This window comes from Drosophila erecta, unplaced genomic scaffold (genome assembly GCF_003286155.1).
Source record: "Drosophila erecta strain 14021-0224.00,06,07 unplaced genomic scaffold, DereRS2 tig00000055-arrow-pilon, whole genome shotgun sequence".
Taxonomy (NCBI): Eukaryota; Metazoa; Arthropoda; class Insecta; order Diptera; family Drosophilidae; genus Drosophila; species Drosophila erecta.
In genome coordinates this window covers 14160537-14177328 of record NW_020825200.1, presented here as the reverse complement: position 1 = coordinate 14177328, position 16792 = coordinate 14160537, and the positions used below count along the sequence as shown (strand labels likewise).

Below are 16792 nucleotides of genomic sequence, written 5' to 3'. Positions count from 1 at the left end.
GAGCGGCGACCGCGAGAGCGAATCCAACACGTTGTTGGAGAGTCGGTGGTCAGTGCACTGCGCGAAACTTGGTGGGCGCACCCACGTTTCTACTTACCTCAAATTGAATTCCTACCTCCGAAACCTTAAAAATTTAAATGAATTTGTAGTGCCTTTGCGAAGAAAAATGTGTGTATATAATTAGTTTACATTAATATTAATCCAATTAAAATCGTGTCGATGTCTTTACAATTTCTTGAAATTTAAATGCTAACATTATTGGTTGGATCTTTTTAAAAAGAGTGTGGATTTTCTGGAAAGTAAAGCAAGAAGGTTGTTAAATATTCAAAAAACATATGCCACAGTTCGCAATTTAATCGGTTGGGAGCCAGGTGCAGGTCCAGGTGGAACTGGCGCATTTTGATCCGTCGGATTGGGTGCAACTGCGGGTCCAGGAGTCACAGGAGCCACAGGAGTTCCAGGTGCAACAGGAGGTGCCGCTGGGTCAGCGGGAGCAGGTGGCGAAGGACCCAAAGGCGCCAATGGAACTGATCCTGCAACTGGCGAGGTTGGAGGAACGGGTAGAGCTTGAGTGCCAGTAGCAGGTGGAGCGGCATAAACAGGTGGCACTGGCAGCGCTGGGGAAGCGGCTGCTTAGTTTCCTCCAGCATTTATCACCTTAGTACCCGACCCCACATCTGTGGTGGTGATTTTGTCGTCACTACCGTGGCCTCCTCCGAAATAGGAATTGGAAGTGAGTCCCTGGATGGCGCCACCCACTGCTGCAGCCAAAAGATCAGTGCCTGTTAAATGAAGAAATACCAGATAGTTAGGACCCTGCATACTGAGGATTACTCAATTCTCTTCACGCACCCAATCCCAAGCCTGACGAGGACTTCTGCGGCGCCTCTGGATGGTCAACGTCTCCTGCAGGCAATGCTCCTCCCCCATGATGGGCATTGGTGGAGTTTTGTTGGCTTCTGTACGTTGGCTTGTGTGCTTCGGCAGGTTTGCGGACAAGGGGCATTAATACTGTACTAGCAAATAAGTTGGCGAATGGCTTGATGCCTTGAACTGGATTGAACACCGGAACTGGGCGGGGCGATGGAACTGGTTCATTATAACTAGATCTTGAATTGGATGATCTGTGTGAACTATTGCGAATTCGGCGGCGAACTTTTCCCACTTTAGTTGAGCACGCCTCGGTAGTCAGGGCCACTACTAGGAGCACCGCCACCAGCAGGCTGAGCCGCGTCGAGAAGGGGGTCATTCTGAAATGGACCAAATACTCAATTATAAGCTTGTATGATTTTTTTTAGTGTATGATTATTTCTATGCCTAATCTCAACTTTCTAGCTTTATAGTTCCTGAGATCTTGACGTTCATCCGGACGGCCAGATCCACTTGGCTGTTGATCCTGATCAAGAATATATATACATCATATGGTCGAACACGCTTCCTTCTGCCTGATACATACGTTTCAATCTTTTTTTCGAATCTAGTATACCCCTTTACTCTACGAGTAACGGGTATAAACATAACATTTACAGACCTTATCCTTTTTTTGCTAAGAATTCAATTAATTATGTTTGTATCATGATTCTTGAGGTACGATTTATATATTTTTGCCCATATGTTTTTAATATGTTGTTAGTCTTGCGGGGCTTTATAGGGTATTTAATGCTCGACTACTCCAGGCGGCCTTACTTATTTGCTTCCTACTGCACTCCAATGTCAGTCATCAGCCAGTATGGTCTTATCTTTATGTTTTGTAATGTGCCACATGTTCTGTGGATTTCCCTGAGAAAGATCATAACATCCTTCCTTGGGTTATTCCCTGATTATTCTCCTTTCTTTCGGACTGACGACTTTCGTTATGAACGTTAGGTTGCTTGCTGCCTGTCTTCCATCTTTCATCTTCCATCAGGAATCCTTGCCATGGGTCCTACCCTCCCAGCTTAGAAAAGGCTGATATTCGTGGTTGATATTACTTACGCACTGCTATTGAGGTTAGATCTCGGAATAGACTCCTGTTTAAGGTTTCAGGATGCTCTTCCTCTAAATTAAAACCAATTGGGCAAAGTTTTGGGCAAAGTTTCTTGAACAACTGAGCTGTGGCAGCAAACCAACGCCGTTTTTGTAGGGATCGGATTGCGGACACAGCGGCGACCGCGGGGGCAAATCCAATACGTAGTTGTCACTGCACTGTGCGAAACTTGGTGTGCAGTTTTAGGAAATTTATATTAAAATTTACGGTCCTACTCACCTACTCACCTAAAATTATAACATAGGGCTCGAATCATAGTTTAAACATTTTTGGGATCCCATAGCTACTGAACTTTTTTTTAAGAAAACCAAGAAAACCTAAATATAGTCACTTACTTTTTTTTTGTGCAGTCTGCCACTTCTCTGCACCGTTTTCTCCTTGTACATATTTAAAGTATTTGATTTGAGATATCAGTTTTTTTACTGTTATTTTGAATTATTTTTATAGTGCAATTTCTAGGGAATTTCTGATATCACCCTTTTAATTCCCGATGGAACTTGATCGAATACGTTAAAGATTGAGGGGACAGATTGTACGTTTTTAAAATGGATAACATTCTATGAAAAAACATCTATGTACAAATTATATTGAATCCAATTTTCTAGACTCGTAAAAATGATGTGTGGTAACATTGATTTCTCTAAGTATGGTATGAATTTGTAAATGTAAATAGTTCCCACATCTTCTCCTTGTGCCTTTGCGTAGGCAAAATATCCTAAAATATTCCGGCCTAATATATTTAAAACACAATATACATGTTGCTTATACTTTAATAAAAAATTTGCGTTTTAGTCTTTTAATGTATTCCTTGACAGGAACAGTTCCCTGCCTATTTTTAAATTACACAACCAGATTCCAAACGAGTTCAAATGCTTAGTTGCTTTATTTCACTTAGTTTGAATTCTAAAACTAGTTAAACATAATCATCTCTTGCAGCTACAACTTAGCCACATCGATGGGAGTACCTGCATGGCTGATCTCATCAGCTGCACCGCCTTCTGAACCATCATCTGCTCCACCAATAATATCGCCGGCAACGATGGGTTGCTCAGTGGTCATGGTAGGTTGGAAATTTTCCGGGCTGTGGGGCGGTGCTGGAAAGCAAGCGACCCGTTCCACTTCGCGCGTCACCTCAGGGTTTTCGGGATCTGTTTCGTTTAGCATGACGGGAAAGCAAATGATGCCCCCATCTGGATAGGGTCGAGGAGTCGCCTCCAAATCCGTAAATTCCTCACTGGAAACAGGTTCGCTTTCTACTTCACCTTCGCCTTGCCCCTCCACATCCTCCTCCTCCGTGAGGGGATTTTCAGGAGGAACTACGGCGGAGGCTTCTCCCGAAATAGTGGTTTCGTTGTGCAAAACTCCCTCCCGCTGACCATTGTTGACGATGATGATCTGTCGACCATTTGCCTGGGGCGCCGACTGGCCCTCCTCCGGATTTCTATGGTACGTATGGTGTCGGTGGCCAAACAGAACGTTGTTCATCATGTGGCCCGCCAGCATTCCGGTGAGGAAATCCCCTGTTCCTGTACGGGGTGAAAAAATTAGAGAAAAGTACAATTTTCAAATTTCCACTAAAACTAGAAACGAGACAATGGGAGATCAACTAAATAGCTAATCCTGATTTTCTTTCATTTTTTTCATACGTGATTAACTTTGCAGTTTTAATTGCAATAGGAAACCTAACAGTTTGCTGACTACAACATTGTTAAAGCTATGGCTTCACAAGCTTTGTAGCTTTTAAACCAATCTATCTAGTTTACAATAAGTTTACAATAAGTGTGTGCAGGTAAACATAACATAACTTTTGAGCCAAACCCATGAACATGCAAGTGTTCAAAGCATAAATGGAGTCTTTTATTATATCTTTATTATATCTAAGCTTTTAATCTGGTACTCACTCATTCCCCGATTCATTCCGACGGGCGGTTGGGCGTAGTACACAGCTCCCGCTGGCAAGGCCTGAGCGTTGGCATAGTAGGTTCCGCCGCCTTGGCTCGGAAACGATCCAAATCCATAGCCAGGTGGCGTCTGCTGGCGCGGATAGCTGTGGATCTGCTGCTTGGGCGGCATCATGGGCATCTTTGGTGGTGCCGGCGGAGGCGGCGGTGGTTGTGGCACCGCCATTGCCGTGTGAACTGGCGACCCTGCTCACCGGCTGCGAGTGGGATCCACCTCCATAGCTCAGCCTGACATTATCATGGTGTGGAGCAGGAGCAGCGTGGTGCGATGGAGCTGAGTGCGATGGCGCAGAATAGCTGTGTGAAAAGGTCCTTCTGCTAGAGCTGGAACTGCTACTGCGACTTCTGCTGCCACTAGATTTCCACTTTGCCTGCACATCCTCGGTGGTCAGGGCCTATATTAGGACCTATTTTAGCACCACCACCAGCAGGCTGCCACTGAGCCGCGACGGGTTAGTGGCCATTCTGAAATGCATCAAACACTCAATTAACAGCTTGGTTTAATTATTTAATTTTTTTTATTTTTTTTTTTAATTATTTAATTTATTTTTTTATTTTATTTAATTTTTATTTTATTTCTGGTGCTTGGGCTGTTGGGTGAAACAACATGCCTGCCATGATATAAAAGGGTCTCCCACTTCGCAACCAATATAATGTAGTATCCACTAAAAAACATATCTTAAGTTCAACTTATAAACAAAGCATTTACAGACCCTATCCTATTTCTGCTAGGAATTCAATTCAAAAGGTATTATTATGTTGGTATCATGATACTTGAGTTACGATTTACATATTTTTGCCCATATCTTTTTAATATATTATGTTAGTTTCACGAGGCTTTTTAGGGTATTTAATCGTCGACTTCTGCAGACGACCCTATCTATTCGCTTCCTACTGCACCCCAATGTCAGTCATCATCAGGCAGTATGCTTTTATCTATATGTTTGTGTAAAAAACAATTGATTCAATTCACGCTAATAATAGACACAAATTATGGTTAGCCGAATGATACTTGGTTTCCTGTTAGCTTTTCTAGGTAGTTACAATAAAACTACTCTGCAGTTCTAGCACTTTGCTGTACACTTAAAATATTAAACAATCAGCGAGTGTCATGCCCTGGTTGCCACATTTCCAGGAGGTGGGTACAGTTCGCGCCCACTTTATTAGACCAAATTAGATGCGCGTTATGCGTGTCTTGGGCGGTCCTCTAATGATAATTAACTTGCTGATTTTGGCGGCGTGCCGCGTGTCTACACTCCATTGAGTTTCGCCATCGGGTTTCAAACACACCCAGGCTTTGTTCCAGAACTATAAACACAAGAATTTAAAGGTCAGGTCAGGCCTAAGAGGTCAACGGAAGCTTCCTCTATCGCTAATCATTTTGATTAAGGACTTTACAATCAAGAATCAGACACATATGAACAATATATTTGCTGCATATACTTTTTCACTTGAATTCCGCATTTATAAACAATAGATTTCCGTGCATCATTTGAGTGCTGTAACTTGCGAGTGCTGCTAAACACATGATAAACTGGTTTGATGACTCATCGAACCACTGAACTGCAACGCATGCGCAGCCATGACGTCAGAGGGGAAATTTTGCGGTTCAACACGAAATCGCTTATCATGTTTGTTTACCAACTGTCCTCCACGATTTCTAAGAATTTCACTATGATGCCCTATGATGCCTTGAAGTACAAAGCTTATCGCTAGTGGCAAATAGCAAACACTAAAAGATTAGCGAACCAGTTACAGATGACAGAATAATTTCAACCGAAAACTTCAATAAATTTGAGAAAATCTAAAAAATATCACAATTAATGTACATACACGTATGTATGTTCATTACTTATATTACTCATTACTAGATTAGGTCAGGAAATTGTATGCTAATCGCAGATTCTGATGTCAGATGTCAAAGCACTTCGAGATTATCATGTATTCCAAACGCTGCCAAACGCCTTAATTCAAATGAGTTGTTCAGTAATAAATATATAATAAATAAATATAAATATATAATAAATATGATTCACTATTTACGGAGCCTTTTTAAAGCAGACTTTCAAATATATGGAAGAAGTTCGAAGACTCATTCGAAAAAGAAATAATATTACGGAGCTTTTTTAAAGCAGACTTTCAAATATTATTATATGGAAGAAGTTCGAAGACTCATTCGAAAAAGAAATAACGTGCAAGTTGATTGGGCGTCAAAATCCGGTTAGTTATGTGTGCTTCTGAGTGGGTGGTGCCTCTTGTAAAACATTTTGGCACGAATTGGTTTTATTTGCTATTTGGGCAGCTGGTCTCAAAACTAGATGAGTTTATATAAAATTTTATTTGCCCAACTAATGGGGTGAGGCAACTGTTTATAGAAGAATGATCTAATAGGGATTCGACTGGGCCCTTATCACGAAATTATATGTAATAGTACTTATATATATTTCGTTTTTTTAGAAAACTAAATCATAACTTAGTTTTGTAATTTTTTTGTATAATTTCCAATCCCTCCCTAATGTTTTCCCTTGTCGAAGTATTATACGTCTTGGCTTGGTCCAATTTAAACCCGCTTTTTGCGTGAATTTTCTTAATTGAAGACGTATTTATGTACATATGTATGTACATACATACATAATGTGCTGATTAATCAAAAACATCTGCTTGTTTCATATATGCGAAATAATAAAATCTTGTTTAAAGGAAGAAATCTTTCGCCTGAAGAAGCCAAGTACTTTGTATGGCTTCTGTTAATTTGAACGCAGTTCGTTCCCAAGCAAAATGTTTTCCTTTTGTTTCTCAGTGACCTTCAAGTCGGGCAATGTTTGCAAAAATAATAAATAAGCAAGAGCAATTAATGCTCGACCCAAGCGAATAGCAGTACCTACTGCCTGCACAATTTTGAGAATGCAATATTTGAATTCTGGACATTCACCACTCGCAACGCCCTCAGCTTTAAATGTAATATGTAATAAACCCCAATGTATTCGGATATTTACTCTGATTTCTGAGTATTCCGCTTGCTGCTTGCTGCTTGCTGCTTGCCGCGTGCGATATTCGCTTTGTCTCGTGCAAAGTTTCTCGAACAACTGAGCTGCGGCGCAAACCAGCCACTCGCGTTTTGCGTTTTTCTCGGGAGCGGTTTGCGGCGAGCGGAGCGGCGAGCGGAGCGGCGACCGCGAGAGCGAATCCAACACGTTGTTGGAGAGTCGGTGGTCAGTGCACTGCGCGAAACTTGGTGGGCGCACCCACGTTTCTACTTACCTCAAATTGAATTCCTACCTCCGAAACCTTAAAAATTTAAATGAATTTGTAGTGCCTTTGCGAAGAAAAATGTGTGTATATAATTAGTTTACATTAATATTAATCCAATTAAAATCGTGTCGATGTCTTTACATTTTCTTGAAATTTAAATGCTAACATTATTGGTTGGATCTTTTTAAAAAGAGTGTGGATTTTCTGGAAAGTAAAGCAAGAAGGTTGTTAAATATTCAAAAAACATATGCCACAGTTCGCAATTTAATCGGTTGGGAGCCAGGTGCAGGTCCAGGTGGAACTGGCGCATTTTGATCCGTCGGATTGGGTGCAACTGCGGGTCCAGGAGTCACAGGAGCCACAGGAGCCTCAGGAGCCACAGGAGTGGTGGCTCCACCTCCACCTCCACCACCGCCGGAGTAGGAATTGGAACTCTTCACCACACGGGTGTGGGTGGGTGTGAGTGCGTGACCCAGGATGGCGCCAAGATCAGTGCCTGTTAAATGAAGAAATACCAGATAGTTAGGACCCTGCATACTGAGGATTACTTAATTCTCTTGACGCACCCAATCCCAAGTCTGACGCGGACTCCTGCGGCGCCTGTGGATAGTAAACGTCTCCTGCAGGCAATGCTCCTCCAGCGGGCAGATCACCTCCGACTGGCCATTGTGGGTAGTAGGGGGCTCCATAGGGTACTTGATTAAAATATGGAAAAGGTTCCTCGGGATAGTCAAACCAAGGATAGTAACTGTAATCTGGATCCTGACCCACTTGATTAAAATATGGAAAAGGTTCCTCGGGATAGTAAGCCCAAGGATAGTAACTGTAATCTGGATCCTGACCCACTTGATTAAAATATGGAAAAGGTTCCTCGGGATAGTAAACCCAAGGATAGGGAGTGTAATCTGGAACCTGACCCCCATGATGGTAGGTAGCATTGTGGGCATTGATGGAGTTTTGTTGGCTTCTGTACGTTGGCTTGTGTGCTTCGGCAGATTTGTGGACAAGGGGAATGCCTACTCTACTACTAGTAAATGAGTTGGCGACTGGTTTGATGAGTTTAACTGCCTTGGAACTGTGCAATGGAACTGGTTCATTATACCTAGGTCTTGCATAGGGTGATCTGGGTAAACTATTGCGAATTTCGCGGCGATCTTTTCCCACTTTAGCTGAGCACCCCTTGGTAGTCAGGGCCACTACTAGGAGCACCGCCACCAGCAGGCTGAGCCGCGTCGAGAAGGGGGTCATTCTGAAATGGACCAAATACTCAATTATAAGCTTGTATGATTTTTTTTAGTGTATGATTATTTCTATGCCTAATCTCAACTTTCTAGCTTTATAGTTCCTGAGATCTTGACGTTCATCCGGACGGCCAGATCCACTTGGCTGTTGATCCTGATCAAGAATATATATACATCATATGGTCGAACACGCTTCCTTCTGCCTGATACATACGTTTCAATCTTTTTTTCGAATCTAGTATACCCCTTTACTCTACGAGTAACGGGTATAAACATAACATTTACAGACCTTATCCTTTTTTTGCTAAGAATTCAATTAATTATGTTTGTATCATGATTCTTGAGGTACGATTTATATATTTTTGCCCATATGTTTTTAATATGTTGTTAGTCTTGCGGGGCTTTATAGGGTATTTAATGCTCGACTACTCCAGGCGGCCTTACTTATTTGCTTCCTACTGCACTCCAATGTCAGTCATCAGCCAGTATGGTCTTATCTTTATGTTTTGCCACATGTTCTGTGGATTTCCCTGAGAAAGATCAAACATCCTTCCTTGGCTTATTCCCTGATTATTCTCCTTTCTTTCGGACTGACGACTTTCGTTATGAACGTTAGGTTGCTTGCTGCCTGTCTTCCATCTTTCATCTTCCATCAGGAATCCTTGCCATGGGTCCTACCCTCCCAGCTTAGAAAAGGCTGATATTCGTGGTTGATATTACTTACGCACTGCTATTGAGGTTAGATCTCGGAATAGACTCCTGTTTAAGGTTTCAGGATGCTCTTCCTCTAAATTAAAACCAATTGGGCAAAGTTTTGGGCAAAGTTTCTTGAACAACTGAGCTGTGGCAGCAAACCAACGCCGTTTTTGTAGGGATCGGATTGCGGACACAGCGGCGACCGCGGGGGCAAATCCAATACGTAGTTGGTCACTCGGTGGTCACTGCACTGTGCGAAACTTGGTGTGCAGTTTTAGGAAATTTATATTAAAATTTACGGTCCTACTCACCTACTCACCTAAAATTATAACATAGGGCTCGAATCATAGTTTAAACATTTTTGGGATCCCATAGCTACTGAACTTTTTTTTAAGAAAACCAAGAAAACCTAAATATAGTCACTTACTTTTTTTTTGTGCAGTCTGCCACTTCTCTGCACCGTTTTCTCCTTGTACATATTTAAAGTATTTGATTTGAGATATCAGTTTTTTTACTGTTATTTTGAATTATTTTTATAGTGCAATTTCTAGGGAATTTCTGATATCACCCTTTTAATTCCCGATGGAACTTGATCGAATACGTTAAAGATTGAGGGGACAGATTGTACGTTTTTAAAATGGATAACATTCTATGAAAAAACATCTATGTACAAATTATATTGAATCCAATTTTCTAGACTCGTAAAAATTATGTGTGGTAACATTGATTTCTCTAAGTATGGTATGAATTTGTAAATGTAAATAGTTCCCACATCTTCTCCTTGTGCCTTTGCGTAGGCAAAATATCCTAAAATATTCCGGCCTAATATATTTAAAACACAATATACATGTTGCTTATACTTTAATAAAAAATTTGCGTTTTAGTCCTTTAATGTATTCCTTGCCAGGAACAGTTGCCTGCCTATTTTTAAATTACACAACCAGATTCCAAAGTGTTTAGTTGCTTTATTTCACTTAGTTTGAATTCTAAAACTAGTTAAACATAATCATCTCTTGCAGCTACAACTTAGCCACATCGATGGGAGTACCTGCATGGCTGATCTCATCAGCTGCACCGCCTTCTGAACCATCATCTGCTCCACCAATAATATCGCCGGCAACGATGGGTTGCTCAGTGGTCATGGTAGGTTGGAAATTTTCCGGGCTGTGGGGCGGTGCTGGAAAGCAAGCGACCCGTTCCACTTCGCGCGTCACCTCAGGGTTTTCGGGATCTGTTTCGTTTAGCATGACGGGAAAGCAAATGATGCCCCCATCTGGATAGGGTCGAGGAGTCGCCTCCAAATCCGTAAATTCCTCACTGGAAACAGGTTCGCTTTCTACTTCACCTTCGCCTTGCCCCTCCACATCCTCCTCCTCCGTGAGGGGATTTTCAGGAGGAACTACGGCGGAGGCTTCTCCCGAAATAGTGGTTTCGTTGTGCAAAACTCCCTCCCGCTGACCATTGTTGACGATGATGATCTGTCGACCATTTGCCTGGGGCGCCGACTGGCCCAACTCCGGATTTCTATGGTACGTATGGTGTCGGTGGCCAAACAGAACGTTGTTCATCATGTGGCCCGCCAGCATTCCGGTGAGGAAATCCCCTGTTCCTGTACGGGGTGAAAAAATTAGAGAAAAGTACAATTTTCAAGCGGGATGGGATACAATCGGGAGACTAAACTAGAAACGAGACAATGGGAGATCAACTAAATAGCTAATCCTGATTTTCTTTCATTTTTTTCATACGTGATTAACTTTGCAGTTTTAATTGCAATAGGAAACCTAACAGTTTGCTGACTACAACATTGTTAAAGCTATGGCTTCACAAGCTTTGTAGCTTTTAAACCAATCTATCTAGTTTACAATAAGTTTACAATAAGTGTGTGCAGGTAAACATAACATAACTTTTGAGCCAAACCCATGAACATGCAAGTGTTCAAAGCATAAATGGAGTCTTTTATTATATCTTTATTATATCTAAGCTTTTAATCTGGTACTCACTCATTCCCCGATTCATTCCGACGGGCGGTTGGGCGTAGTACACAGCTCCCGCTGGCAAGGCCTGAGCGTTGGCATAGTAGGTTCCACCGCCTTGGCTCGGAAACGATCCAAATCCATAGCCAGGTGGCGTCTGCTGGCGCGGATAGCTGTGGATCTGCTGCTTGGGCGGCATCATGGGCATCTTTGGTGGTGCCGGCGGAGGCGGCGGTGGTTGTGGCACCGCCATTGCCGTGTGAACTGGCGACCCTGCTCACCGGCTGCGAGTGGGATCCACCTCCATAGCTCAGCCTGACATTATCATGGTGTGGAGCAGGAGCAGCGTGGTGCGATGGAGCTGAGTGCGATGGCGCAGAATAGCTGTGTGAAAAGGTCCTTCTGCTAGAGCTGGAACTGCTACTGCGACTTCTGCTGCCACTAGATTTCCACTTTGCCTGCACATCCTCGGTGGTCAGGGCCTATATTAGGACCTATTTTAGCACCACCACCAGCAGGCTGCCACTGAGCCGCGACGGGTTAGTGGCCATTCTGAAATGCATCAAACACTCAATTAACAGCTTGGTTTAATTATTTAATTTTTTTTATTTTTTTTTTTAATTATTTAATTTATTTTTTTATTTTATTTAATTTTTATTTTATTTCTGGTGCTTGGGCTGTTGGGTGAAACAACATGCCTGCCATGATATAAAAGGGTCTCCCACTTCGCAACCAATATAATGTAGTATCCACTAAAAAACATATCTTAAGTTCAACTTATAAACAAAGCATTTACAGACCCTATCCTATTTCTGCTAGGAATTCAATTCAAAAGGTATTATTATGTTGGTATCATGATACTTGAGTTACGATTTACATATTTTTGCCCATATCTTTTTAATATATTATGTTAGTTTCACGAGGCTTTTTAGGGTATTTAATCGTCGACTTCTGCAGACGACCCTATTCGCTTCCTACTGCACCCCAATGTCAGTCATCATCAGGCAGTATGCTTTTATCTATATGTTTGTGTAAAAAACAATTGATTCAATTCACGCTAATAATAGACACAAATTATGGTTAGCCGAATGATACTTGGTTTCCTGTTAGCTTTTCTAGGTAGTTACAATAAAACTACTCTGCAGTTCTAGCACTTTGCTGTACACTTAAAATATTAAACAATCAGCGAGTGTCATGCCCTGGTTGCCACATTTCCAGGAGGTGGGTACAGTTCGCGCCCACTTTATTAGACCAAATTAGATGCGCGTTATGCGTGTCTTGGGCGGTCCTCTAATGATAATTAACTTGCTGATTTTGGCGGCGTGCCGCGTGTCTACACTCCATTGAGTTTCGCCATCGGGTTTCAAACACACCCAGGCTTTGTTCCAGAACTATAAACACAAGAATTTAAAGGTCAGGTCAGGCCTAAGAGGTCAACGGAAGCTTCCTCTATCGCTAATCATTTTGATTAAGGACTTTACAATCAAGAATCAGACACATATGAACAATATATTTGCTGCATATACTTTTTCACTTGAATTCCGCATTTATAAACAATAGATTTCCGTGCATCATTTGAGTGCTGTAACTTGCGAGTGCTGCTAAACACATGATAAACTGGTTTGGTGACTCATCGAACCACTGAACTGCAACGCATGCGCAGCTATGACGTCAGAGGGGAAATTTTGCGGTTCAACACGAAATCGCTTATCATGTTTGTTTACCAACTGTCCTCCACGATTTCTAAGAATTTCACTATGATGCCCTATGATGCCTTGAAGTACAAAGCTTATCGCTAGTGGCAAATAGCAAACACTAAAAGATTAGCGAACCAGTTACAGATGACAGAATAATTTCAACCGAAAACTTCAATAAATTTGAGAAAATCTAAAAAATATCACAATTAATGTACATACACGTATGTATGTTCATTACTTATATTACTCATTACTAGATTAGGTCAGGAAATTGTATGCTAATCGCAGATTCTGATGTCAGATGTCAAAGCACTTCGAGATTATCATGTATTCCAAACGCTGCCAAACGCCTTAATTCAAATGAGTTGTTCAGTAATAAATGATTCACTATTTACGGAGCCTTCGAAAGAGCTTTTTTAAAGCAGACTTTCAAATATATGGAAGACTCATATATTCGAAGACATTCGAAAAAGAAATAACGTGCAAGTTGATTGGGCGTCAAAATCCGGTTAGTTATGTGTGCTTCTGAGTGGGTGGTGCCTCTTGTAAAACATTTTGGCACGAATTGGTTTTATTTGCTATTTGGGCAGCTGGTCTCAAAACTAGATGAGTTTATATAAAATTTTATTTGCCCAACTAATGGGGTGAGGCAACTGTTTATAGAAGAATGATCTAATAGGGATTCGACTGGGCCCTTATCACGAAATTATATGTAATAGTACTTATATATATTTCGTTTTTTTAGAAAACTAAATCATAACTTAGTTTTGTAATTTTTTTGTATAATTTCCAATCCCTCCCTAATGTTTTCCCTTGTCGAAGTATTATACGTCTTGGCTTGGTCCAATTTAAACCCGCTTTTTGCGTGAATTTTCTTAATTGAAGACGTATTTATGTACATATGTACATACATACATAATATGCTGATTAATCAAAAACATCTGCTTGTTTCATATATGCGAAATAATAAAATCTTGTTTAAAGGAAGAAATCTTTCGCCTGAAGAAGCCAAGTACTTTGTATGGCTTCTGTTAATTTGAACGCAGTTCGTTCCCAAGCAAAATGTTTTCCTTTTGTTTCTCAGTGACCTTCAAGTCGGGCAATGTTTGCAAAAATAATAAATAAGCAAGAGCAATTAATGCTCGACCCAAGCGAATAGCAGTACCTACTGCCTGCACAATTTTGAGAATGCAATATTTGAATTCTGGACATTCACCACTCGCAACGCCCTCAGCTTTAAATGTAATATGTAATAAACCCCAATGTATTCGGATATTTACTCTGATTTCTGAGTATTCCGCTTGCTGCTTGCTGCTTGCTGCTTGCCGCGTGCGATATTCGCTTTGTCTCGTGCAAAGTTTCTCGAACAACTGAGCTGCGGCGCAAACCAGCCACTCGCGTTTTGCGTTTTTCTCGGGAGCGGTTTGCGGCGAGCGGAGCGGCGAGCGGAGCGGCGACCGCGAGAGCGAATCCAACACGTTGTTGGAGAGTCGGTGGTCAGTGCACTGCGCGAAACTTGGTGGGCGCACCCACGTTTCTACTTACCTCAAATTGAATTCCTACCTCCGAAACCTTAAAAATTTAAATGAATTTGTAGTGCCTTTGCGAAGAAAAATGTGTGTATATAATTAGTTTACATTAATATTAATCCAATTAAAATCGTGTCGATGTCTTTACATTTTCTTGAAATTTAAATGCTAACATTATTGGTTGGATCTTTTTAAAAAGAGTGTGGATTTTCTGGAAAGTAAAGCAAGAAGGTTGTTAAATATTCAAAAAACATATGCCACAGTTCGCAATTTAATCGGTTGGGAGCCAGGTGCAGGTCCAGGTGGAACTGGCGCATTTTGATCCGTCGGATTGGGTGCAACTGCGGGTCCAGGAGTCACAGGAGCCACAGGAGCCTCAGGAGCCACAGGAGTGGTGGCTCCACCTCCACCTCCACCACCGCCGGAGTAGGAATTGGAACTCTTCACCACACGGGTGTGGGTGGGTGTGAGTGCGTGACCCAGGATGGCGCCAAGATCAGTGCCTGTTAAATGAAGAAATACCAGATAGTTAGGACCCTGCATACTGAGGATTACTTAATTCTCTTGACGCACCCAATCCCAAGTCTGACGCGGACTCCTGCGGCGCCTGTGGATAGTAAACGTCTCCTGCAGGCAATGCTCCTCCAGCGGGCAGATCACCTCCGACTGGCCATTGTGGGTAGTAGGGGGCTCCATAGGGTACTTGATTAAAATATGGAAAAGGTTCCTCGGGATAGTCAAACCAAGGATAGTAACTGTAATCTGGATCCTGACCCACTTGATTAAAATATGGAAAAGGTTCCTCGGGATAGTAAGCCCAAGGATAGTAACTGTAATCTGGATCCTGACCCACTTGATTAAAATATGGAAAAGGTTCCTCGGGATAGTAAACCCAAGGATAGGGAGTGTAATCTGGAACCTGACCCCCATGATGGTAGGTAGCATTGTGGGCATTGATGGAGTTTTGTTGGCTTCTGTACGTTGGCTTGTGTGCTTCGGCAGATTTGTGGACAAGGGGAATGCCTACTCTACTACTAGTAAATGAGTTGGCGACTGGTTTGATGAGTTTAACTGCCTTGGAACTGTGCAATGGAACTGGTTCATTATACCTAGGTCTTGCATAGGGTGATCTGGGTAAACTATTGCGAATTTCGCGGCGATCTTTTCCCACTTTAGCTGAGCACCCCTTGGTAGTCAGGGCCACTACTAGGAGCACCGCCACCAGCAGGCTGAGCCGCGTCGAGAAGGGGGTCATTCTGAAATGGACCAAATACTCAATTATAAGCTTGTATGATTTTTTTTAGTGTATGATTATTTCTATGCCTAATCTCAACTTTCTAGCTTTATAGTTCCTGAGATCTTGACGTTCATCCGGACGGCCAGATCCACTTGGCTGTTGATCCTGATCAAGAATATATATACATCATATGGTCGAACACGCTTCCTTCTGCCTGATACATACGTTTCAATCTTTTTTTCGAATCTAGTATACCCCTTTACTCTACGAGTAACGGGTATAAACATAACATTTACAGACCTTATCCTTTTTTTGCTAAGAATTCAATTAATTATGTTTGTATCATGATTCTTGAGGTACGATTTATATATTTTTGCCCATATGTTTTTAATATGTTGTTAGTCTTGCGGGGCTTTATAGGGTATTTAATGCTCGACTACTCCAGGCGGCCTTACTTATTTGCTTCCTACTGCACTCCAATGTCAGTCATCAGCCAGTATGGTCTTATCTTTATGTTTTGCCACATGTTCTGTGGATTTCCCTGAGAAAGATCAGACATCCTTCCTTGATTATTCTCCTTTCTTTCGGACTGACGACTTTCGTTATGAACGGTAGGTTGCTTGCTGCCTGTCTTCCATCTTTCATCTTCCATCAGGAATCCTTGCCATGGGTCCTACCCTCCCAGCTTAGAAAAGGCTGATATTCGTGGTTGATATTACTTACGCACTGCTATTGAGGTTAGATCTCGGAATAGACTCCTGTTTAAGGTTTCAGGATGCTCTTCCTCTAAATTAAAACCAATTGGGCAAAGTTTTGGGCAAAGTTTCTTGAACAACTGAGCTGTGGCAGCAAACCAACGCCGTTTTTGTAGGGATCGGATTGCGGACACAGCGGCGACCGCGGGGGCAAATCCAATACGTAGTTGGTCACTCGGTGGTCACTGCACTGTGCGAAACTTGGTGTGCAGTTTTAGGAAATTTATATTAAAATTTACGGTCCTACTCACCTACTCACCTAAAATTATAACATAGGGCTCGAATCATAGTTTAAACATTTTTGGGATCCCATAGCTACTGAACTTTTTTTTAAGAAAACCAAGAAAACCTAAATATAGTCACTTACTTTTTTTTTGTGCAGTCTGCCACTTCTCTGCACCGTTTTCTCCTTGTACATATTTAAA

General features: G+C 41.9%; 7 protein-coding genes across 7 annotated transcripts; all 7 read right to left on the bottom strand.

The window, feature by feature from the left end:
* Positions 1–153: 153 nt before the first annotated feature.
* LOC113564068 lies at positions 154–2196 on the bottom strand. The gene is made up of 3 exons (XM_026978575.1): positions 1975–2196; positions 853–1250; positions 154–782 (listed from the first exon to the last, which is right to left on the bottom strand). Exons 2-3 carry the CDS (start codon positions 1247–1249, stop codon positions 634–636), a joined length of 546 nt encoding a protein of 181 aa, XP_026834376.1. The 5' UTR covers position 1250; positions 1975–2196; the 3' UTR covers positions 154–633.
* Positions 2197–2885: 689 nt separating this feature from the next.
* Positions 2886–4366, bottom strand: LOC113564066. The gene is made up of 3 exons (XM_026978516.1): positions 4354–4366; positions 3928–4176; positions 2886–3552 (listed from the first exon to the last, which is right to left on the bottom strand). The coding sequence occupies exons 1-3, from the start codon at positions 4364–4366 to the stop codon at positions 2963–2965; spliced, it is 852 nt and encodes a 283-aa protein (XP_026834317.1). The 3' UTR covers positions 2886–2962.
* Positions 4292–7407, bottom strand: LOC113564065. The gene is made up of 3 exons (XM_026978515.1): positions 7381–7407; positions 6984–7240; positions 4292–4452 (listed from the first exon to the last, which is right to left on the bottom strand). Exons 1-3 carry the CDS (start codon positions 7405–7407, stop codon positions 4395–4397), a joined length of 342 nt encoding a protein of 113 aa, XP_026834316.1. The 3' UTR covers positions 4292–4394.
* Positions 7370–9401, bottom strand: LOC113564080. Its single transcript, XM_026978801.1, has 3 exons — positions 9205–9401; positions 7806–8488; positions 7370–7735 (listed from the first exon to the last, which is right to left on the bottom strand). The coding sequence occupies exons 2-3, from the start codon at positions 8485–8487 to the stop codon at positions 7476–7478; spliced, it is 942 nt and encodes a 313-aa protein (XP_026834602.1). The 5' UTR covers position 8488; positions 9205–9401; the 3' UTR covers positions 7370–7475.
* A 720-nt stretch (positions 9402–10121) lies between these two features.
* Positions 10122–11615, bottom strand: LOC113564064. The gene is made up of 3 exons (XM_026978513.1): positions 11603–11615; positions 11177–11425; positions 10122–10785 (listed from the first exon to the last, which is right to left on the bottom strand). The coding sequence occupies exons 1-3, from the start codon at positions 11613–11615 to the stop codon at positions 10196–10198; spliced, it is 852 nt and encodes a 283-aa protein (XP_026834314.1). The 3' UTR covers positions 10122–10195.
* Positions 11424–14550, bottom strand: LOC113564063. Its single transcript, XM_026978512.1, has 3 exons — positions 14524–14550; positions 14127–14383; positions 11424–11701 (listed from the first exon to the last, which is right to left on the bottom strand). Exons 1-3 carry the CDS (start codon positions 14548–14550, stop codon positions 11644–11646), a joined length of 342 nt encoding a protein of 113 aa, XP_026834313.1. The 3' UTR covers positions 11424–11643.
* LOC113564099 lies at positions 14513–16532 on the bottom strand. The gene is made up of 3 exons (XM_026978973.1): positions 16336–16532; positions 14949–15631; positions 14513–14878 (listed from the first exon to the last, which is right to left on the bottom strand). The coding sequence occupies exons 2-3, from the start codon at positions 15628–15630 to the stop codon at positions 14619–14621; spliced, it is 942 nt and encodes a 313-aa protein (XP_026834774.1). The 5' UTR covers position 15631; positions 16336–16532; the 3' UTR covers positions 14513–14618.
* Positions 16533–16792: the final 260 nt, after the last annotated feature.